A 23,003-nucleotide genomic window follows, 5' to 3' on the forward strand; every position below is an offset into this window, starting at 1 on the left:
GCCACCTCTCTGCAGTTTCCCACTGTGGGCCTAACTCTGTCCCCGTGGGAAGGCATGTCTATTACCTCTTCCCTGGGAAGGTCTGCAGAGACCAGGCCCTCAAGTCAGGTCTACTCCCATTCCTAGGCTTGCGTCCTATTCCCTTCCCACCTCTGTGGGACTGACCCCATCAATAACAGCCCCTCAATATAAAGGCAACCCTCCAGGTGAGCCCTGAGTAGCCCGAAGCCCAACAGGTCCTTTGCTTGAAGTTCAGCTCTTGAGAATGCAGAGCAGGCAGTGTGGGCCTACCTGCTGATTCCCACCCAGCTGTGTCTGCACACACCTCCCCAGGCCTCTTCACCTACCTCTAAGCCCATCTCTCTGGCTCTCTGCCTGTGTGACTCCTTTAGGAGCCCCGAGACCTGAACTTTGCCCTGATTCCTTCTGGTCTGGCCAAAGGGCAGATTTGCATGTAGGCTGCCAACCCTACGCTGACGCCCAGCACGTGGCTGGAAGCACACAGACGCAGACACGGCTGCAAGGACAGGGATAATGCTTTTATATTAGATTTTCTGTAACAAGAAAAATCAACTTTGAGATTTTTATCTTTTTTTTTTTTTTCCTTAAAAAACAACACCCAAAGCACCCAGAACTTCCCTGCAGGCCCAAAGATTCAAGAGTGTCTCAGAGGCACAGCTGGGCCTTTTCTGGATCCTCCGGGCCTTGCCTCCCTCCTGCCCCAAAGCTCCCTCAGTGGGGCTTGTCTATCAGAAAGTGCCTGCAGCCTGACAGCAGGGTGACTGCTCTAGCACCTGGGGGCAGGGGCAGAGCCAGGACAGAAGTCCAAAAGGTTCCTGTCCCCAAAGGGAGGAATAGGAACAAAAGCCAGCTTTTGTGAGTTCCAGAGAGTGGAAAGTACCCCTCCACAGAGCAAGGAGCTAAGCTGTGTCTTCTCCAGGGGACTGATGGACAGAGGACGGGGCAGATGGCAAGTGACATGTATATTTGCTAGTGTGTGTGTGTGTGTGTGTGTGTGTGTCAACAGGAGGGAGTAGGCTCCCTTGTGGGCCAGCTCCTTCCCCAAATTTGCATGACTCAGGGAGCAGGCAAGGCAGCAGTGTCGGGCCTGGGCAGAGTGGGATGGTTTGGAGGGTGATGTGCAGCAGCTGGCTGTGTGTGTGGCCGAGCTGTGTGTGGGGGTGTGACGTGGTGTCTGCACGTGTCTGGTTGTGAGGCACACTGCAGGAAGGGGCAGGGATACGAGACTGCGTTTAGCCTGTGGTATGAGGGATGCCCCGTGGTTTAGCGCTGGCTGTGTCCATGTGACCGTGGCAGATGGGGGCTCACAGGGCACAGGCATGTGCTGCAGAAAGGAGTCCGGTGGTCCATCGTCCTGCAGAACATGTAGGAGAGGTCAGGGGCCAGCCCAGGACAGAGCTACCAGCCACAACCAGCCTGGGAGAGATGGACTAGAGGTTAGGTTAGATGACCCTGATTGAGGGGGCTCTGATAGGCCAGGATCCTCTGAATGAGGAGGGGGAGTCACCCCTGGAAGCCTGGAGCCAGAGGGAAGTGTCCAGGCCAATGTGGGCAGGACAGCCTTTGGGTCCCATTGGCCACTCCTTAAGATTTTTCCCAGGGTCATCCTCAAATGATGACTATGTCCAATGTCCTCTAAAGGGGACAATCCCCTACTTCAGGATTCCACAACCCTCCTTATGAGGGCCATGAAGTCCTCACTGAATGGCCAGTCACCCCTGTTGCTGACTGCTGGCTCCACATGAAGACAGTGCTTCAGAAGAAGGGTTTCCACCTTCACACCTGGCCCCAAAAGCAGGGCCAGGGACTCTGGGGCACTGGCTCTGGGTCTGCACCTTCACATTCAGACAGCCCTGCTTCTATCAACGGGGACCCACCCCTTTCCCCACTCCTGCTGTCTACCCACTGGGTTGAAGCCATCCATCAACATACCTGCAGGCTCCTCTCTGCTCCAGACCCTGCTTCAGGTCAACATCCTTAAGTGGCCCAGCAACCCCCACCCATGTCCACACCCTGGCCCTGTGACCCCCGCATGACTCACTCCCAACTCTTAACTAACCTCTGACATCTCCCTGACTACCTGCCTCTCCTTCCAACCACCCACTGTCACTGTGCCCAGGCTCTAACACCCTCCCCAGTGTCTATGCATAATGATTCCTCTGGTCTCTACTGCCTTCCCTACCTAGGCTGGCCCTCAGGACCCATGACTTCAGTCATCCTCCTGTTAATATACTCTATTTCCTTGTTCCCTGTCCTCTTGGTCCCATACCCTTGGTCAAAACCCAGCCATGGATGATCCAACTGTCCCTCTTCTCTGTGCCCCATGGTCAGCTAAGCACCCCCTACTGCACGGAGAAGGTGAAAGGCTGAACTCATTGGCTGATGTGACTTCAGATCCAGCCACCACTATCAGCCTGCCTGTGACTGCAACCATTTGGGCCTCCAACCAAGGTAGAGGAAGCCTGGCCTCCTGTGGCTCACAGTGCCTTACACTCACTCTCCTTAGCACCACACCCCTCATGGCCACCACCAGCAGCCAAAACAGCTTCATCCCTAAAGGAGCAGCAAATGAAATGAGCCCTTCCTAAGCTCACATGCACCCACTACTGCCCCTGCATCTCTTCAAACCAGACGTCCTGAGGGTATCTACACTCCTGGATCCACTTCTTCACTCCCATTTTCCCCTGTAGTCACTTGCTACAAAGTCATAGATGACTCCATGTGGACAAGTCCAGTAGCTCCTTCAGCCTCTCGGCAGTACTGACCCAGCTGGGTACCCCACTTCTGGAGAAGCCTGTCTGTATGAATCATGCATGCATATGTGTGTCCACATGCAAGGGCCTGAGTGTGTGGGTACATGTGTGTGCTCATATGCAGGCACACTTGTGAATGCTATTACTACATGGCCTGTGCCTATGAATGTGTCATGGAATATGTGTGTTTCTGTATGCACATGAATGGCATGCATGTTGTGTGTGTGCTTTGTGAGTGTGTGTACATGCTTAGACATGGGTGTGTCTATTTGTATATGTATGCTGAGAAACAGGTGTGCGTTTGTGTGCATGTGCATGGGTGCAGGTACCTGTGTTACACGTGTGTGCAAAACCCAGCCATAAATGATCCAACTGTCCATCTTCTCCATGCCCCATGGTCAACTAGGATCCCCACCCCTGTGCCTGCTAGTCTGTGGTTCCCACCTCCTCTCCTGACTGCTCCATATCAGCCTCCTCTGCACACCCCCTACTTGCTCACCCTAGGCAAGACCTCAGCCATCTGCAGCTTCAGTGCCTGTCTCAAAGCTGAAAATGCCTGGATCCCCATCTCCAGCCTAGACCTCATTCCCAAGCCTCAGGCCCTAAGTCCAGTCCATTCCTGGGCTGCTGCCATCACAGTGCCTATCACTTTGGACTAGAATCCCCTGGCACTGACTGGCCTCCATGGCTTGATGTCATACCCCAACCCAGGGCCTGCTGCATCCCTATCTGCAAAATGAGCATGTAGATTTACAAAATGAAGGGATGAAACAGAGGCCAGAGAATGAAGAATGGACAGAGACAGGCTAGACTGGGGTAGAAACAGGAAAGCAAGGTGAGGAGAGGCCACCTACCTAGGCCAGAGCTGTGTCATCCTGTCCCTATCTCCTGTCCTCTTCCTCCTCATCCTCCTCCTCTTCCTCCTCTTCCTCCTCCTCTTCTTCCTTCTCCAAGTGGCCACGGTTCTTGGAAACGTCACCAAACTCAAAGTTGCCTTCGATGTCCAAGACCTGTAGGTGCTTCAGCCTCCGGAAAGCACTTTCCACCACAGAGCCCACAGCCAGCTTGTTAAACCTAGGAAGTCATCCACGTGGGGGTCAGCATAGGCGCCCACTTCTGGGGTCCCTCCCCACTATCTACCTTGGAAGGTAAAAGAGGAGGGAGTGGGCCCTCCAGGAGATGATACATAAAGTTGAAAAGGCCTGGGGTGGAGAAGCATGGTGCACTGTGGGAAGTCTCAGTTGTTCAGAGTTAACAATGGCTTGGGGGCAGGGAATGGCACTGGGCTGGTCATCCATAAAGCAAGAATTCTCTCTCTGCACACACATTCACTACGACTTTGGGAGTGGAAGACCTGGGAATGCCTCTCTGCCTGCCCTCCTGCACTAACCCCAAAGCCTGAGCTGGCACACAGGCAAAGCCATTGCTGAAGTGAGCCAGAGACACTCTCAGGCCATGGGAAGGCCGAGACTCTGATCTCAGGCTCCCCTACTCTCTGCACCTCAGCTTCACTGTAGAAGCCTGAACATATGTCACTCCACCCCAATGTCACCAAGCTCTTGGCTTTTTGCTCTACTCTCTTCCGTTTCAAATCCGATTTGAGGGTTGGGATTGCGTGGGGGGGTGTTGGAAAGAACTACTCTGGCTCTGGATGGAAGTGCCATATCCTCCAGGAGCTGGGTCCTCGGAATCACTGCAAACTCCAGTCCCACATCCCTAGAGCCCAGTGAGGACCTGAATGTGCACATCGTGGCTCTGCGGCCCAGGCCCAGTCTGGCTGACTGTGGATGAAGCAGTCACCTGTGCTGTCTGGGCCTTAGTTTTTCCAACTATAAATCAGGAAGATGTTTTTTGGGTTTCCTTCCCATCATATTAACATCAAAAACACTATGGTGCATTGGTTTTAAAGTTTCCAAAGTCCATTTATGAGGCATATCAGACCTGGCCAGAACTGTCCTCACCCTTCAGGGTTGAGACAGCAGAGGCTCATGGGATTCTGTGATGTCTCCAGGGTCCCACAGCCAGGCAGTAGTGGAACCAGGCTCTGAACACTGGTCTATTCATATGAGATACTCCCGTGTCTCAACTGTCTGGCTGGAGTTGGGCATGTGCCAAGGGTTGTATGAGGGCATTGGGGACTTACTACCTGAGAAAGATCCCCTTGAGGTTGGGTGTGGAGTCAAAGGCATTGGCAGGCACGGTGCTAATCTTGTTGTTCTGCAGGTACAGGTACTCGAGAGACTTGGGGAGCCCTTCGGGGATCTCCGTGAGCTGATTCCCAGCAATGTCCAGCAGCTGCAGAGGTGACCATGGGAGTCAGGGACTCCCACCTGTGCAAAGCACTTAACAGCTTACAAAACTCCCACCAAACCCCAGTCTATCTAAATCTAATGATAATCCTGTTGAGGAGAGGGGGTCTATGATTATCTCCATTTTCCAGGTGGGAAAATAGAAGTTCAAAGAGAGTAGGTGATCTAAGGACACACAGCCTATAAGAGGCTGAAACCTGTTGTGCCTGACTCCAAACCCTTGTTCTCCAAATCCTACCAGCACCTCTGCCTTCACACATGAAGTCATAGCCAAGATATTTGGGTGTCACAGTCCTTAATTCTTTTTTAAAAATATTTATTATTTTTTAGTTTAGTTAGACTAATTATCTTTATTTCATTATTATGTGGTGCTGAGGATCGAACCCAGGGCCTCACATGTGCTAGGTGAGCGCTCTACCGCTGAGCCACAATTCCAGCCCCTACAGTCCTTAATTCTTAACACACTTCTCCCATCAGATTAAAGACCTAGGACAGGCAGAGGCCAAGGGTCCTCTAGTCTTTGAATTTTGCTCCACTGGCCCTAGAGCGCACACAAGTGGGGTGCTCATTTGTGGACCTCAAAGGCCACATGCACAGGGGTCCTGAGCAAGGGTGTGAGGCCTACAGTGATCCTGGTACAATAGCCAGGATTATACCAGGCTGGTCAGACTCAGTCATCAAGTGCCAGGAGCCCATAGCCAGGGAAGCGGGAATGGGTTTGCCCAGAAGAGGAACACACCTGCAGTGGGCAGGAGGCTGTGGCATGTGCTGTTGTGGCCACTCTCACTGTCCCTCAGGGCAGGACCCCATGATCAATAAGCTCCCTTCCTTACCCTGAGGCCAATCTCAGGGTCAAAAACTAGGGCCATTAATCCAGACAGCCAGGCACATTGGCATCAGGATTCCAGGGGAGCAAGAGCTTCACGGATCACCCCTACACACAGGGCTCCTGCTTTCTGCTGTCCCCACAGTACTCAGTGCCCTCCATGTGTCTCCACTTAATCCATTTCCTCATGCATCCCAAACATCCTGTGCCCATGGGTTCAGGGGACACGGACTCCACTGAGACACTGTGTCCATCTTCAGGAAGCCAGACCAGCTGTACAGATGGACCCAAACTGAGAAGGACAAGTCAGTGGAATTGGCTGTGCTGAGGGAGTGGGGGCGGGGGAGCGTGGCCCAGTCTCGGGACAGGGAAAGCTCTCCAGGGTGGGCTCTGAGGCAGCAGGAGCAGCTGCCTGTAGAAAGATCACAGTGTGAGGAAAAGTTCTCTGTCCACCAGACATCCCAGGCTGAGCTCGCCCAGGCTCAGGGAGGCAGCTGACCTGCCATGAGTGATAGAGGAGAAAAGGGCCTCCTAGAGGAGGCAATGTCCTAGTTGAGTCCTAGGTGTGTGCTCCAGGTAGTAGTGGCCTTCTATCTGTCTTAGCCCCAACAGGTCCCCAGTTCTGAAACTGTCTGACACACAGCAGGAGCTGCACGTAGGCTGGTGGAACAGATGAAAGTCATGACTGAGTAACTATCACTGGTGGGCAGCATGGAGAGGTACTTCAAGCAGAGGAGCCAATGTGCATTGGGAACAGGGGCAGAGCAGGCCTTGAAGGCCATGGCCAGGAGTCTGTCCTGGGCCCCCAAAAGACCAGGGGGAGCTGTGGAATCAGGACAGGAGTATGAGAGGACATGTTTTTAAAGATACCCTTGATTGCATATGGAGTACTGAAGTGATGAGCTCCTAGGGAGCTGGGCCCCAGGCAAAAAGTACAATGGCCTGGTCTGGAGTGTGGGCAGTGGGGCTGGAAAGAAGTGGACAGACAGAGATACGGTGGTAGCACAGCAGAGTCAGGTGCTGCTAGGCTGCTAGGGAAGTCAGTAGGGCAGAAGGGGATGCCAAGGATAGCTTCTAGGTCCCCCCGGATGGATGCTGTCTTGTCCCTTCAGTGAGTTGGAAAATGCAGCAGGAGGAATGGGCATGGAGGAGAAGATATGGGCTCTGGGTCCTCAAGAACAAGCTCCCGAGGGACAGTAAAGAGGGGCAGAACAAATGATTAGATGCTGGGGTCTGGTACTCAGCAGGGCAGTCAGGATGAGGTGAGACCCCAGCTGACCTGCAAGATCAGCTGCCTGGCACACCCCACCCTGCTCTGCCTCAGGGCTCCCCCAACCTCTCCCTTGCACTCTGTTCAGACACCCTAGTCCAGACAGCAAGTTCTATAAAGTTGGATCAATTATCTAGTCATCCCTCCCAAGGAAGTGACCACAAGCCCACGCCTGCTGCTCATTTGGGCTGGAAGGGCAGTCAAGGAGAGCAAGCAGAGGACCTGAGGTCTCAGGGGACCAGGCTTATGAAGAAAAACAAAATGAAGGAAGGCCTCCCAAGGAGATACACTTGAGCAGGACCCTGAGAAAGAGAGCAGAGGATGCCCTGGGGTGAGGGGATAGCAATGTGGAGGCCCAGAGCCTCCAGGTCGAGGTCTGGTTGTGAAGGGGCTCTGGTATGGCAGTAGGGAGGCTGTGGCCAGTTCAGGGGGGAACCACCCAGCATTTCAGCAACACCCTCCTGGTTCTGCAGTAAAGTTTCATTTTTGCCTGTACTTGTTAAGTTGGGAGGTTCCACCTATTACCCAAAAAAGCTCAGTGCATGTGCCCAGACATCACTGATCTGACCACGTGGCCACAGCAGTCACACTCACTGGCCAACCTCAGAATGCCTTGGGCAGACTCCCCACCCCTAGCACTCTGCAGTATGGTAAGGTGAGCCCATGACATGGGCAATACCCTCCCAACCCAAGGCCCAGCCTTCTCCAAGAACCCACCACTGTACCTGCAGTGGGGTGAGCTGGACTTTCCCAAGCTACCTGAATGAACTGCCTCCAAGTGGTCCTGTGGGCCTCCCACCTGCAGGCATGAGCTCCTACTTCCACAGCCCTTAAACCTCTAACTACCTGTGGTGAGCCTGACCTGGCCCTTCCAGACAAACACTTCTGTACTCTGCCCAAAGTGGGCTGAGCTGACCCAGGCACGCTAGTCATGTCCTCTGCATGGCCACCTCCCTGTTACCTTAAGGCCCAGCCTCTGCCTCCCTATTCTCCCCAATGGATACCTGAAAGTAAATGAGCTCAGTCTGGCTATACCAGAGGATCCTCCCTCACGGCCCAGCCCTCACCATGTCCCACAGATGAATGGGTGCAGGGCAGCCAGACAAGTAGCACCCCACAGGCAGGCCCAGCCCTCCTCACCTGCAGATGGGCGAGGTCCACCCAAGCGCGGGGACCCAGGGCCCGGCTGCGGAGTCGGTTGCCAGTGAGGTAGAGCTCCCGCAGTTGGGCCATGCCTGCCAGCGCCCCGCGTGCCAGGGCAGCCAGCTCATTGCGCTTGACCTTCAGCACGTGCACATTGCGTGGCAGGCCGGGCGGCAGCGTGTGCAAGCGATTGCCCGACAGGTCAAGTGAGCGCAGGAGGCGCAGCTTGCGGAAGGCGTCGCGGTGTATCTGAGGGCTGGTGATGCGGTTGTAGCTGAGGTTGAGCTCCTCCAGGAAGTAGGTGGTAGCGAAGTCCTCGCGGCCGATGCCGGTGATCTGGTTGTGCAGGATCATGAGGGTGCGCACGCGGCGGGGCAGGCCGCTGGGCACGCGCTCCAGGGCGTTGTTATACAGGTGCACGGTGTGCAGCCGCTTGAGGCCCTGGAACGCCAGCGGGTGGATACCGTCTGCCTGCAGCTGGTTGCTGTGCAGCAGCAGGTACTCAAGGCTGCGGATGGGGGTCAGCACGTCGGCGTCCACACTCCGGATGACGTTCTTCTCCAGGTGCAACAGGACCAGGCTCCGTGGCAGTCCTGCAGGGACCCGCGTCAAGTTGTTGCTGGACAGATCCAGGTACTCTAGGCTGGAAAGCTTCCTGGGGGAAGGAAGGAATTAGAACTTGGCAGGAACCCACATCTGCTTGATTCCACCATTATTCCCAAGGGAGGGGTGTGTGTGGGGGTGGGGGGGTGCTGTCTCTAATTCACCCAAGCATGGGGGTTGGCAGGCAGCTCAGTGTAGGAAGGATCTGTGCAAGGTTTTTGATATATGAGAGCTTTGAAGGGACCACGGTGGAACCTTATGTTAGCCTTTTGTGGCTACCCTGGGCCCCCCAAAATGAAAATGTATTTGCTTTCAATAATAATGTTCAAGTATGTATTTGGTACCAACAAGCCAATCTCCGCCAACATTCCCTGGACTCCCTGCCACCTTGGCATCCCTTAGCTGTACACATCAACTCTTCTTGGGGACAGCATTGTCAACTGAGGCACAAACCTTACAGATCCTTCCTTCTCCAGGGAAAGTGTCCAGGGGAGATGGGCAAGGGATGCCTGAAAGTGTGTGGCTGGGGCTGGGCCCTGGGAGGAGCTTGCTGGGTACAACAGTGAGGCTGAGGATGTGTGAGAGGAGGACCCACCAGAAGGTCTCATTGTCCAGGCCCTCATCAGTCAGGTAGTTGTTCTGCAGATACAGCTCTCGAAGGTTGCTCAGCTCACTGAAGGCCCCAGGGGGGATCTTCTCCAGCTTATTGTTCTAGAGAGTCGGAAAGTAGGGAGGGAAGAATGAGGGAGATGCAAGGGACAGGGACAGGGCCTCAGGATAAGGTGTAGAGAGGGGACTGTGGAGAGGGGACCACCAAGAGGAAACTCAGAGCACCTGGGTGTGAACTGACAGCCCTCCACGTAACCCACACCAAAGGTCAGGTGCCCAGGTGTCTCCCTGCTTTCCTACAGTGACTTGTTGGTCTCCATCCTGTGCCCACAACCCCATAGCCTCAGTTGGCAGTGCTGTGCCCACTGGGCCAGCTCTTCTCCTGCAGGTCCCTGTTCTCATGTGGGTCCCTGCTGTGGGTCTGTTCTTCCCCCACTTTGTTCTCTTTCCTCCTTACCTTGAGGTGCAACTTGTACAGGGCAGGTGGCAGGTGCTTGGGCACATGGCGCAGGAAGTTGCTGGACAGGATGAGGATCTCGACATTGCTGGAGCCGTTGAACATGCTGTCCGGCAGCCCCGCATCTGCTAGCTTGTTGTTGTGCAGATACACAGACCTGGGGGCCAAGGCATAATCTTCACCCCACCTGAGGGGCCCCGAGGCCAACTTCCCAGTGAGGTTTCAAACCTTTACTGAGGCTGGGACCAGGGTCCAGAGTGCTCTCCTCCCATATTAACCCAAGGATGCAGTTAAAGAGCCTCAGACCTCACCTACACAGCTTCTGGACCAGGCACCAGAGGGGTCAGCACCCCACCGGGAAGAAATAGAATTTCCTGGCCCCCTCCACACTACGCCTGTGCTGGAGGTATTTGCTCCTCCCAAAGCAGCTCCAGTCAGGGCCATTCTGCCTGCTGGAAGGGGCTGCCCTCCATCCTGTCCCCACTATTCCCGAACACAGTGTTCTCACCCCGTGGACACGTCTTCCTCAACCTCTAGGTCCATCCTTTGGGACCCTGAGCTCTCCAGTCCTTGGGTGTCCCTCCACCACAGCTCTGAGCATGGCCCTTGATGCCCCATTACATAGCACATCCCTCTCAGGGTCTTGACTGTGCCTCACACAGGAGAAGCAGCTCTACCTCAGCCCTTCCCTTTGCCCCTGCCAAGTCCAGGACCATCACCCTCTGACCTCAAATTTGGCTTCTGGCCAAAGGTGAGCCCATAGATCTTGGTGAGATAGTTGGCAGCAAAGTCCACGCTGATCAGGGCATTTGGCAGGAATCGAGGTGCCAATGTCAGCTGAAAAGGGAAGAGTCCGTCGGAAAGACCAATAGAGAGCAGAGGCCAGCTCTGGGCCCCATGGCCAGCTATTCATCTGGGTCCCTTCAAAAGTCTCTTCTCTACAACCAGCGCCATCTTTCTAAAGTGGAAACCCTACCCTTCCCCAAAAGAGCAGAACCAATGTATCTCTGGCTCCCCAGTCCTTAGCTTGACAGTCAAGGCTCTGCCTGTCTGCTAGCAATTTCTAATCTGCCCCACCCCCCATGTCCTCCTGGGCTCATCCTAGGTATGGAGGGGTAGAAGTGGATAAGATTTTAAATGTTGCTCTGGCTGCCCTGAGGAGAAAGAGGAGAAGCAAATGAGGCAGAGGAGCATCCAGGGAGGGGTGGTAGACTGGTGCCTGAGAGAGGTTGAGGACCTGCAGAGGGTTGGACGTGGGTGAGGGATGCCCAGGCTCTAGAAGACTCCTGATCTGTGGTCACACCAGTGCTGCTGTGGTGGTTAGAGATGTCCTTCACCCAGATGGAAAGATAGAGAATTAATTTTGGGGCTGGGGGCAAGAAGCAATAGTTCCACTTCCATTAGACACCTAGGGGAGATATCGAGGAGGCAGGCAGACCTCAGGAGTGGAAAGGGCTGGAGATTGCCATCGGACATGGCCAGAATGCAGATGGAAGTCAGAGCCTTGGAGGAGACAAGGTGGCTCCAGAGTGTTCAGGGAGAAGAGGCTAGGATAGGCCCTGTGTATTTTGAGATTGGCTCATGCTGGCCCTTTGTTTCTTCTGTTTTGAAATGGGGTCTCACTATGTTGCCCAGGCTAGTCTCGAACTCCTGGACTCAAGTGATACCCATGTCCGGCTTCCTGAGTGCTGGTACCACAGGTACACACTTCCACACCAGCTGTTGACCCTTCTTCTGCAGTGTCCTCCTCAGGGCCCGTAACTGGAATCTGACTACCCTTTATTGCCTCACTTCATCTCCACAACGAAGCCCTCCAGGCACCCTGCAGTGGGTCTCTTTCTTCTATACTCCTGGAGGCCTGGGCCTATCTTCATTATCTGACACTCTGATGCCCTAGGTGGGGTCTGTCTCCCTCGCCTCCTCCAGGGTCATGTGTGAACAGCAAGCTAGACCCAGCAGCCAGCCAGGAAATGGCCTGGTAGAAGTTCATGGAACTTAGCAGAAGACAGCATCGGGAGGGCAGGGCAGTACACCCCACCCTCCGAGGCCCTCACCTTGTTGTTGGCCAGGTACAGGTAGTTGAGGTTGGTCAGATGCTCAAATGCCTCCTCCGGGAGCCCTTCAAAGGACAGGTCAGAGCCCTGGATGAAGGAGACGCTGCAGGGAAGCACGCGAGCCACCCGACCCTCGCCCTACCCACCACTTGCCTGTACAGGGAGACAGGCCACTCAGATCCCTTCCCGGTCAGTTCCAACAGGCCTGCCCAGCCCCATTTTCTTTCTCCTTGCTCACGTGGCCCAAGCACAGGAGCAAGCAGTTAAGTGCCAGCTGAGGGACTGAAGGATGAAGTAGCCTGACCCTTTCAGCTAGGAAGGAATAATCCCCTTGGGATGGCCACAGGTGTCAGAGCCTCTCTTAACACCCAGACCCCTCCACAGGTGGGGGGACAAGCTGGGACAGCTCCGTGTATGGCAGGGCTACCACTTCTGGGTCTTCCAGCCACCTGGCTTGCCCCTGCCCCTCTGACAGATGTTGTGTTGCTGGGAGCCCAGCCAGGCTGGCCCCTCTCCAGCCCTAAGGCCAGACTCCGACACTCAGTTCCAAGCTCCAGGACCCCCAGATGCTGGGACTTGCCCAAGTTTTTAATGAGAGGGAACAGTTACATAAACCCTGGAGTGTCCCTCCACGGATACCCTGCTGGTGTAAAAGGCCGGCCAGCAAGAGCTGCAGCAACATGGGGAACACCGTCACGCAAACTGCTCAGAGAGGCCGATTATCACATCTGAAGTAGGAATTCATCGATGAATTGAAAAACACTAGGGAAAAAAAATGACTGGATTGTGAGATGGTTGGACATCTGCATAAACTTACTAGAACTCATCAAATTGTACCGTTAAGTTGGGTTCACCTTATGGAATATAAATCACACCTCAATAAGGCTCTTTTTAAAATTGGAAAGAAATATACCAAAATGTCGACAGTGATTAATTCAAAGTGGCAGAACTGTACATGATTTTTCTTTCCACTTTTATTTTCTAAGTTTTCTATCCTAATCACATACCATTTTTGTCATCAGAAAAAAATAAAGCTTGAGTTATAGCTCTTTGTTTTGTTTTTGACTTAGATTCTAAAGGCCTCTGTGAATGGAAGAATCTATGATAAGGTCCTGGGAAGCTTGGCTGCTCCAAAGCCCCACCCCAACTCATGTCAGAAAGACCTAGGCCTGGCTTTCAGGCAACATCACGGAGCCCCTGGAACATGTGGAGCCCATCCTCACGCAGCCCCACTACCAACCCATCCCAGCCCTACTCCTCCACACCCCAGGATCTGCAGGGCCAAGCTTTCCCCATGGATACTCGGCAATGCTCAGGCCCCTGAGTCCCCACCTGGTGTCCCATGGCTCTGGTGACCCCTCACCTCTGGAAGTCAGGCGATTGTTCTGGAGGTTCAGAGTCTCCAGCCGCTGGAGCCGAGAAAGCTCCTCAGGATAAATCTTCTCCAGCTGATTGTTCTAGAAGTGGAAGGGGGCGGTGAGGAAGCAGCATCAGTCTGGAGGGGTGCTGCATGTACCTATCCTTAGTCCCAGTCCTGGGAGCCAGTTCCTCTCTTGGGCATCTGTCTTGGCAAACAGAACCTGCGTGCTGACTCATAAGGGCACTGGGGGCACAGCAGTGACCACAGAGATGTGTGAGCCTTTCAAAGGACCCACAGGTATGGGTAGGGATGTAGCTCAGTGGTAGAGCACGTGCCTAGCATGTACTGAGACTCCAATCCCAAGTACGGGGGTGAGGGGAAGGAACCCACATGTAGACATCTACAGACAGTTGTTCATGCTTAGTGGGCTATCTGCCCTCTAGACCCACCCCCTGGGTATTTCTACTTGGTGACAGGCATCCATAGCTGTTCTCCAAGCAGAAACCACTATGCTTCCCCTTTCTAAGCCCCATGGACCCCTCTCCTCTTAGAACATTATAAAACCTGGGTCATTTACCACCTTCCCCAGCCTTCCTAGGTTGAACTGGGGCTGGATTAGGAGCTTGCTCTGTGCACCACAGTGGAGGTCCTTTTTGTGCGGTTTCTGTGTTTCGGTCTCTAACTTGCCCATGGACTGTGAGCTCCTAAAGGGCAGGGCATGTCCAAGTCCTCTGTGCCCACCATCCCACGCATGACCGGAGGTGTAGAGCAGGAACCCAAGAGATAGTCTATATGTGAATGAGTAAGCGAACCTATGTAAGAGTTGTCCTCTACTTGTCTCTTCTTATTACTGGCCACCCTGGCCCAGGACCCACAGCTGCCAGGACTCTACAAGTCTAATCTGCCTTGTACCCTGAATCTAGAGATAGGGAGCATCCCTCACGATCACTGGCACATCAGCCTCACCTGCAGGGACAGATGGTTGGTGTGCTCAGGCAGGTCCCCGGGGAACTCACGCAGGTCGATGCCACCACAGTCCACAACACCCTCCTGGGAGCAGGCACAGTCTCGTGGACAGTCGACAGTAGCTGGGCCAGGCCCTGGCTCCTCGGGGCTTAGGACCAGCACAGGCTCCTCCTCCACAAATTCATTCTCCTCAGGGCTCAGACTGTGGGTGCTGCTTCGGCCAAACATCGGGGCCCTCACTGCGAGCACAGGTCCCAGGTGTAGCTGTGGTGGCAACAGCAGCAGGAGCAGCAGTGCCCTGCTCTGAGCCATGGTACCTGGGGAAGGTACTGAGTCAGGCTTTTCTTGGTGTCAGGGCTGACTTGGCCTGTTAGATGCACTGGGCACAAGGCTTGGGCCCTCAAAAGACATGACAGGGCCTGCTGTGGCACAAGGCAGGACCCACTCTGGTTCCCGTCCTCGGCACCCTGCTGTCCTGCCACCCTTCCCTCCCCACCCAACCTCCATCAGGGCTGCCCTCTGGAGGGATGGGGTGGGGTGAAGAGATGAGATGAGACCTGTCCTCAGGCAGTTCTGCAAAAGCTTCTACAACTCAGCAGGTTGGGTCCTGAGGAATTGTATCCCCGTCTCACAGAAAAGAAGATGAAGCAGGATCTGAATGTTGCTAAGCTCCTGCTGCCCTGACACCAGTAGTGTAGGGAGCCACTGTCCCTCCTCCAGCAGCCGCAAGCCATGGTGGTCCAGCATCCGCAGTTGCATCCCAGAGCTTCAGCTAGCCATTCAGGATCTTTGGGACTTGACCCTGCCTCTCCCACAACCATCTCAGTTACACAGAACTCTGAGGTGGATCCTCCCTCCAACCTTTGTACCTTGCTGTTCCTTCTACCCAGAATGCCCTTCCCCTCTCTTGTCCAATCAGTAACTTCTTTTCCAAGAACCAACTCTAAATGCTATGATGAGGGGGAGATTCCAAGATGGTCCAGGGCTTGGTTGACTTGGGTTGTGTCTTTATCACACTTGGGGCTGTGAGCAACTCCCAGTGTCTGTGGTAGGCCAAGCACAAAGCCTAGCACGGAGGAGACCTCAGTGAGGGGAGCTGCTGCTGCCCTGTGACCCCATCCCATTCCTGGTGTTCACACGCTCGGCTGCCCTCACCAGAGCCTAATGGGCTTACATAGTCGTTGCCATTCTCAGGAGGTCCCTCCCCAGCATGGTCCCCTGTTGCAGCAAGGAGAGAGGGTGCAGACAAGGAAGAAGCTGGAGTGCCACTGACCCAGCAGTGCCGAGACCTGGGTCTGACTTAGATCTGGTTTCTGAGTCACTGTGACAGGAACTCAGAAATGTCAATGTCACTGGGATGTGGTAAGCTGTGTCAGGTGATAGTCAGGGAACACAGACCCCAGTTTGAGTCCCACCTGCACCATTTAGGGGGTTGGACCTCACTGAGCCACCACTTCCTTATCTGTACCGTTGCAGACCATATGTCTAAACACAGGCTTCTATGAGGAGTTAGTAAAATAACAGACACAGAGACATGGCACCTGGCAGGTGATGAGAAGCTGCCATTGCTACGTACTGAGTGGCACAGTGACTAGCCCCAATAAATGGGCAGGGGGTGCAGAAACAAGTATCTAGGCCTCAGCACATCCAAGCCAAGGGCTGGGTCCCAAGTCTGCTTATGTCACATGGACCAGTGGGTGAGTCAAGGAGGCCTGGCTGCCCCCTCTTTCCTCATACCTCCTCGGCCTCATCTTCCTTGGGGCCCCTTTATGCTCCCACCCCAGTCTGGAGCAGGGTAGCCACAAGCACATGGCCCAGTAAAACGCTCCCATGGCAACATCAGGGTTAAAAGGTTCTGACCAGAAATTGGGCCTGGAAGAGTATGGGAAATGGGGATACAATCACACAGATGGCCGAGTGGGCTTTGCAGGTACACAACCAGGGCTGTCATCTCAGCTCTGGTCCCTAACTGTTGTGTGACTTCAGGCAACTTTTTTTTTTTTTTTTGTACCAGGGATTAAATTCAGGGACACTTGACCTCTGAGCCACATCCCCAGCCCTATTTTTGTATTTTATTTAGAGACAGGGTCTCACTGAGTTGCTTAGCGCCTCATCTTTGTTAAGGCTGGCTTTGAATCTGCAATTCTCTCTCGTCTCAGTCTCCCAAGCCACTGGGATTACAGGCGTGTGCTACCACATCCAGCTTCAGGAAAGTTTTGAAACAGTCTAAACCTTAGCTTCTCATCTGTCTTTGGAATGATACCAGAACTGCCATCATGGGAGACTGAGAGGGTCAGTGAGATGCACACTGCACACAGTAAATGCTCAATCAATGTCAGTTCTTCCTGCCACTATTCATATGCTCCATGGTGTAGTTCGCTCCCAGCCACACCACTGCCCACTCCAGAATCCCCTGCTCCTCCCTCCCCTTGTCTAGACCTCACCTGGGCTTTTTGGTCAGACAAGCCCATCTGCTCTCAGAAGATGTTGCCAACATGCTGGCCATCTACGAAATCCAGCCCTACGGCTGGCCGCTCAGGATTTCAGATATGGCTTCTCAATCCTCATTGGCTCAGCCAGTTCTCCAAGGTGAGGCTTGTCTGCACCCAGCCTGGCACTGGGTGCTGGGGACACAGGTGAGGTAGATAAGGTCCTGCCCTTCTTTTGCAGGAAGCAGTGGACCCCAGTACCAATAACCACTTTCTACCCATATGGGGATGGCAGTGTAAAGGGATCCCTTGGATGACAAGCCCTAGAAGGAAAAAATGTGAGGAGAGAGAAGAGCCGGGACTCCTTCACCCAAAGGTCCACTTGTCCAGGCAGACTTGGGTCCCAGCCTCCCGGTCAGACAGAGAACAAGGGAGCCCAGCACATACCCAGCTCCTGAGCTCAGTTAGCAGCAGTGAGTGACACCTGCCTCCTCTCTGCTGCCTCAGTGCCTTCACCAAATGCCAGTCCACAGACTGCCACTCCCCTGGCTCACTATGAACCCTACAGCTGGCTCCACAGCCTTCAGCCCAGGAGCTGCCAGCACTAGTCTGAGGCAAGCCTTCCCTCCCTGCTGTCTGACCCCACCACAGACAAGGTCCCTGGGAGAGGGGTGCAGGTCCAAGCCTGGGCCCTAAATTCACTCAGGGCAGGAGACCAGGGACAAAGGATCTAGGGGAAGGAGCTCAGGTGCCTCATACTTTGTACACTGACTGGATAGGCTGATCTTTCTCCCTTATTTTCTGTTTGTATCTAAAAAATCTGTAAATTACATCTGTACAAATATTTAATTTATATTAGCATTCTGAACCATACTGAAGATGTTTCCATCACTTCACAGATAGGGGAGCTGAAGTCCATGGGGTTCGGCCATTAAAATAGCTGTTAAGTGGTCAAACTGAGCTCCCAGCCTATGTCTTCAGTGCTGTCTTGTGCTGCTCTGCCTGGGACAAGCCCAGCTGGGTGCAGCCTCCTCCCCTTAAGAGGCTCACACTGTCCCCTCTAGTAGCCACTTGAAACATGTGGCACTTAAAATGTGGCTAGTCCAAATTGAGCTGTGCTGTAAGTGTAAAATGTAGTATATGTGGATTTCAAAGATGTAGTAAAAAAATGTAAATATATATAATTTCACATTTATTTTTATACCAATTACACAATAATACTTTGAATATATTAAACAAAATTAAACTTGCCTATTTCATTTTACTTCTTTAACATGGCTTCTAGGAAATGTTACATTGCATTTGTGGCTTGTAATTCTATTAGATAGTGCTGACCCAGAGCGTTATGTGTAAACTGAGTCTGATGATCCCAGTATCTTCAGGTATAGAATGGAGGGACGCTTAAGAGAACATAGGGGACCAGGGGAAGCCTAATCTTGCTAGAGGTGGCTTCCTAGAAGTGAAGCCTGGTCTAGCCATTCTGAAGGATGAATATCCAATGGAAAATAAGGCAAGGGTGGGGTCAGTGTGTGTGAAGGCCTGGAGCAAGAGAGTCCATGCTGTGCACTAGATCTGCAAGCTCACTAGACTGTCTGGTGACAGGTGGGGACTGGGAGTGATATGGGTGGAGGCAGTGGACACAAGTCTAGGCCAGGTAAGGCCATGGAGTATGAGCTTTATCTCTGGAAGATGGCCTGTGGAGGGACAGGGGTGTGGCAGGGGTGGCTTGTGAGGCTGTGAATGGCATAGGGGAGAGAAAACGAGCCTACCCTGGGTAGAGAGGGAGGTGCTGGGCTTCAGGGATGGAGAGGAGGGACTGGATTCCATGGAAAGGTAGGAAGAACAGTCATGTCTTGAAGAGTGGTGGCTGCAGTGGCACCTCCTTGTCCTCCACTTTCCAAGCCACCCTCAGGACCATGGAAGCCTGGGCAGCTCCAGCTCTACTACCTGATTTGCTGTGTGACCTTGGGCACACCACTGACCCATCTGAATTTCAATTTTCCCATCTGTTCTTATAAGAATGTTGAGCAAGGTAAGCCCCAAGGCTCCTTCTGAGTGCCTGGCCACATGGGAAGAGCAGTGGAGAAGCAGACCCCCAGGTCTCCAGGAGCTTCAAATCTACCTGGGGAGGGACAACTCAAACCCTTAAAGCAGCTTAGTCTATGGCAATCTCTTCCTTGGGTGGAGAACATTAGACATAGGGGAACACAGGTCCTAACCTGACTGCTGTGTGAGCCCAGAGGATTCACTTCACTGCTCTGAGCCTCCATTTACAAGCCGAGGAAACAGAGGGAGCTACACCCCAGGATTAAATGACAGGATGGGCCCTGCCTGATGCTGGCACCAAGTAGGTCTTCCATACACAGGGTCACTATTACTGAGTAGGTAACTGGCACGTGCTGCCAACCAAACCTCAAGGCCAGAAGTGGGGGTGGGGGTTAAGGCAGAACTAGAAAAGAAGAGGGAAAGGCCAGGGGGCAGATCCTGGGCCCCCAGAACCACCTTTTTCCTCCATTCAAGGTCAGTGAAGTAAATACTCAGTGATCACCTACCTGCTCTGTGCTGAGCCAGACAGCAACAACTTACTGATGCTACCTTCCTAGTTTGCAGGTTCAGAACTCAAACACAAAGGGGACCCCACTGCTGCCCATCCCCGGAAATCTCCTCCTCAAATTCCCCTACTCTGGATAGCCTCTTTTGCTCCCTCCTCTAGGTTAGGGTGCTCCCTGGGTGCTCTCACAGCACCCTGCCAGCTTGGTCCTTGGAAGCTCAGTGGAGCCTCCTGTGACTCCCCAGACATGGAGTGGGTACTCAGGAATATGTTTGTTGAATGAATGAATTTGTGAAGGGCAGAACTGGAAAAGATTTGCAATATTATCTGGTCTGACTCCTCAGTTTACAGATTAGTACGTTAAAAACAAAGCCAGGGGGCTGGGGTTGTAGCTCAGTGGCTGTAGCTCAGTAGCAGAGCACTTGCCTAGCATGCGTAAGGCACTGGATTCCATCCTCAGTACCACATTAAAAAATAAAAAATAAAATAAAGACATTCTGTCCATCTACAACTACAAAAATAAATAAATAGATAGATAGATAGATAGATAGATAGATAAGTAAATAAAACAAGGCCAGGGCTAAAATTTTTCTTGAAGGTTGAGTAGGAGTTCTCCAAGTAATTAAAGGGAAGGCACTCTAGGCAGATGAAAGGGCATGAGCAAAGGCAAGGAGTGGGGATGGGGAAAAGGGAGGTGTGTTTAAGGAGAAATTAAGTTGGGGCTAGGGGCAGGTTGCCAAGAGCATCAGCCACTATGCAAAGGTTATGGTGATAGGGAGCTATCATGGGTTCCAAGCAGATGGTGATCAGCAGTCTTATACATGATTCCACCAGGCCTAAAGTCTCCACCATTAGCAACTTCCTCCCTTCCCAAGTTTCAGACAGAATGGACAAAGTATGCAAGATCGTTATGAAAACAGTCATGTGAATCTGACACTTCTTAACTTGCACTCTAGGCTAGGAGTAGACTGAACCCCAGCGTGGACAGAAACACTCAGACCAGCCACAGATCCTTGCCAGGACAGCCCACAGACTATTTTGAGTGGTGGGCTCTTCTACCTTGGAATGGTGTGAGCCCGGGGATCTAATTGGGCCCCTCCTACCTGGCCTTGGCCTTCCAAAGGCAGAGCGCAACTTCATCTTCCCTAGCCGCCCAAAGCCAAAGGGCCAATGCTCAGGTCTGGTATACTGGTCCCTATGTACTTTCAGACTGCTGACCATCAGCGGTCGGTGCCTCAGCAGCACGGGGGCCGGGAGATCGCCCCTGCTGCAGTGCCTCCTTCTTTCCCGCAGTTCAGGCTGCAGCTGCCTCCCAGCTCCAGCCCCGGACGCAGCCGGGAGCTTGCCGCCGCCACCACCTCCTCTTACACCTGACGGCTCAGGGACCCACAACCTGGGTCTTCCGTTGCATTCGCTGTAAAGTGCGGACCTCGCTCCTTGCCTTCCCTTCTTCCTGCCCCTACCTCTGTCCGGCTGTCCTGACCGGGAATCAGCCGCCTAGACAGATTGAGTCCAGGCTCCACTAGTGCGCGGCGCTGGGCTGGTACCGCACAGGGGCGCAAAGCCGAGCCCCTCAGGACCCCGAGGCAGGCGCGCGGGGTGCGCCCCACCTGTCGACTTGCCCTAGGGGCATATTTCTGCCTCTTTCTGGGCCTCAGTTTCTTGGTCAGTATTGAGGCTGGAGGCTGGGCCCAGGGGAACCTGAAGAAAAGACGCGGGGATATTCTGGGCCCGGGCTTTAAATATAGGGGTCCGCATCCCTCTCCAGTTCCACCTGCCCCCACATTCCCAGTCCCCGCCTGCGTCCTTCCACTATCTCCCTCCGCCCCATCCGCTCACAGATTCTTTCCAGATGTGCGCAGCAGGAGGGGCCTGGGGTCTAGGACTAGCCTGACCAGAGAAAAGGGCCCTCCCTGCCCAGGTCGGGATCGCTCAGGAGTCGCACCCGAGGGGAAGATCTCCGGGTCTGCCCTCCTGCAGGCTCCGACCGGGGGGCGAGTGCGGCGGCTCCGCCCCAGGCAGCTGTTGAGGTGTCCGGAGAAGAAGGGGAAGTCTGAGTCTGCTGCCCAGTCTCGACCCGCGGCCCCTGGCCCCTGGCCCACCCGGCCGCCGGCGCCTGGTACCTGCTGCGCCCCGCGCGGTGCCGCGCCCCGCCGGCTGAACACTCTCTCCCGAGTCTCCGCTGCGCTCCGCGGACGCGGGCTCCTTCCATTCAAGTCGAGCCGTGCGCGCCGCGACGCAAGTTTTGTTGTGAGTTTTCTTCTCCCCGCCTCTCCCCCGCCCCCACCCCGCGTGCATCTGCTGGACGCCGGCCTCCTCTGGACACAGGCGTAGGGTCCCCCCGGGCGCGGGAGGGGAGGGCCTGCACCCTCCGGCACTGTGCTTGGCGGGGCCTTACTTCCCGGGGAGACAGAGCCGCCTCACCGTCCCCTCCGCCCCGCGGGCCGCCGCACCACGCCCCCCCCAGACCGGGAAGGCGGGGTGTCTAGCCCGCAACGCTTCCTAGTTCCCAGCCTTCCACCTTGGAACTCGACCCTCTTTAGGCCCTCGCACCTGAAAGTAGGGCGGGGGAGAGGGCTCCTTCCACTCAGGGGCTCCGATCGCAGCTTCTTCCTCGAGCGGAGGATTTTGCGACCACTCCAGGCATGACTACCTTTCCATTCACTCTCCTACCCTGGGGTCTCCGGCCGTGGCTAACACGGCCGCCAGCCAAGATCCTGCTGGGCCCCTTCCCGGAAAAGTTCCCAGCTCTCTCCCCCTTCCTCCGCACCCATCCTCCAGTGATCCTGGGCCACAACCTGGTGAACCTTGAAAGACGGTAAATTGGGCTGGGAATAGGATGCCTGCAGATCCCGGTCGCAGCAAGAAGACAAGGCGGGCGGGTGGTGAACAGTGAGCCCTCGCGGCATCACATTGCTCCCAGGAGCGCGAAAACGTTTCCAAGTAAAGGAGTATTAACTACTAGCAGCTGAAGCAACACTGTTGGAGCCAGGGACTTCGGTGGTGGAGGGCAGTGGGGCTGGTTGAGGTGGTACTTGGCACCTCTGCTGCGGAACAAGCCTCTCCCTCATACCTACTCTGGCCCACAGACAGGGCACCCATAAGCTGCTTCATTTGGCGCTTGGATAAATAAGTCAATCGTGGGACCATTTATTCACCTAAATTGCGTAGGCCCTGAAAAATGAATGGTTCATGTAAAGATGCTCCAGACATTTCACTCCTGCCGCTGCCCACCAGGGCATCCTGTTTATACACCATGTGCATTAAGTGCATCACTCCGTTCTTCACAAGCTTATGAAGACCACCGTCTGTGGCATCCTACAAGGAAGGAGATGACTTCCAAACGGGCGAGTGGCTGAGTAAAAAGACCATTAACTGGCAGGACTGGGGAAGAGCCCTAATCTACCCCTCTTCACTGCCCTCTCCGGGTGGAAATAGACACATGAGAGGCAAGTGTAGAGCCTGGATTTGAACCCACAGCTGTCTGTTTCCATTACACCACTAACTCAAGAACTTAGCAGAATGAGAAAAGGAAATACTTTGCCTTCTTTGGCCTCAAGTTCCAGTCATCTCTGGGTCCAAACTTAGGAGTTGGTGTGATTCACAGGATTGGACTGGGGCCATCAGAGAGATACATCTGGTGTCTTCTGAA

General features: G+C 54.1%; 1 protein-coding gene across 4 annotated transcripts; it reads right to left on the bottom strand.

Annotated features, from left to right (window-relative positions):
* Positions 1-524: 524 nt before the first annotated feature.
* On the bottom strand, positions 525-21,774 carry Podn (podocan). 4 transcript variants are annotated; one of them, XM_076860341.2, is made up of 11 exons: positions 21,475-21,774; positions 14,372-14,610; positions 13,409-13,502; positions 12,046-12,110; positions 10,719-10,828; positions 9,992-10,148; positions 9,521-9,636; positions 8,320-8,977; positions 4,921-5,069; positions 3,629-3,848; positions 525-1,437 (listed from the first exon to the last, which is right to left on the bottom strand). In XM_076860341.2, the coding sequence occupies exons 1-10, from the start codon at positions 21,647-21,649 to the stop codon at positions 3,656-3,658; spliced, it is 1,956 nt and encodes a 651-aa protein (XP_076716456.1). In that variant the 5' UTR covers positions 21,650-21,774; the 3' UTR covers positions 525-1,437; positions 3,629-3,655. The 4 variants fall into 4 exon arrangements, with proteins under 4 accessions (XP_076716456.1, XP_076716454.1, XP_076716453.1 ...); XM_076860339.2 differs by having other exon boundaries at positions 525-1,375; positions 14,372-14,688; positions 21,475-21,637; XM_076860338.2 differs by having other exon boundaries at positions 14,372-14,688; positions 21,475-21,637.
* Positions 21,775-23,003: the final 1,229 nt, after the last annotated feature.

Source organism: Callospermophilus lateralis, chromosome 7 (genome assembly GCF_048772815.1).
Source record: "Callospermophilus lateralis isolate mCalLat2 chromosome 7, mCalLat2.hap1, whole genome shotgun sequence".
In the NCBI taxonomy this organism is placed as follows: domain Eukaryota; kingdom Metazoa; phylum Chordata; class Mammalia; order Rodentia; family Sciuridae; genus Callospermophilus; species Callospermophilus lateralis.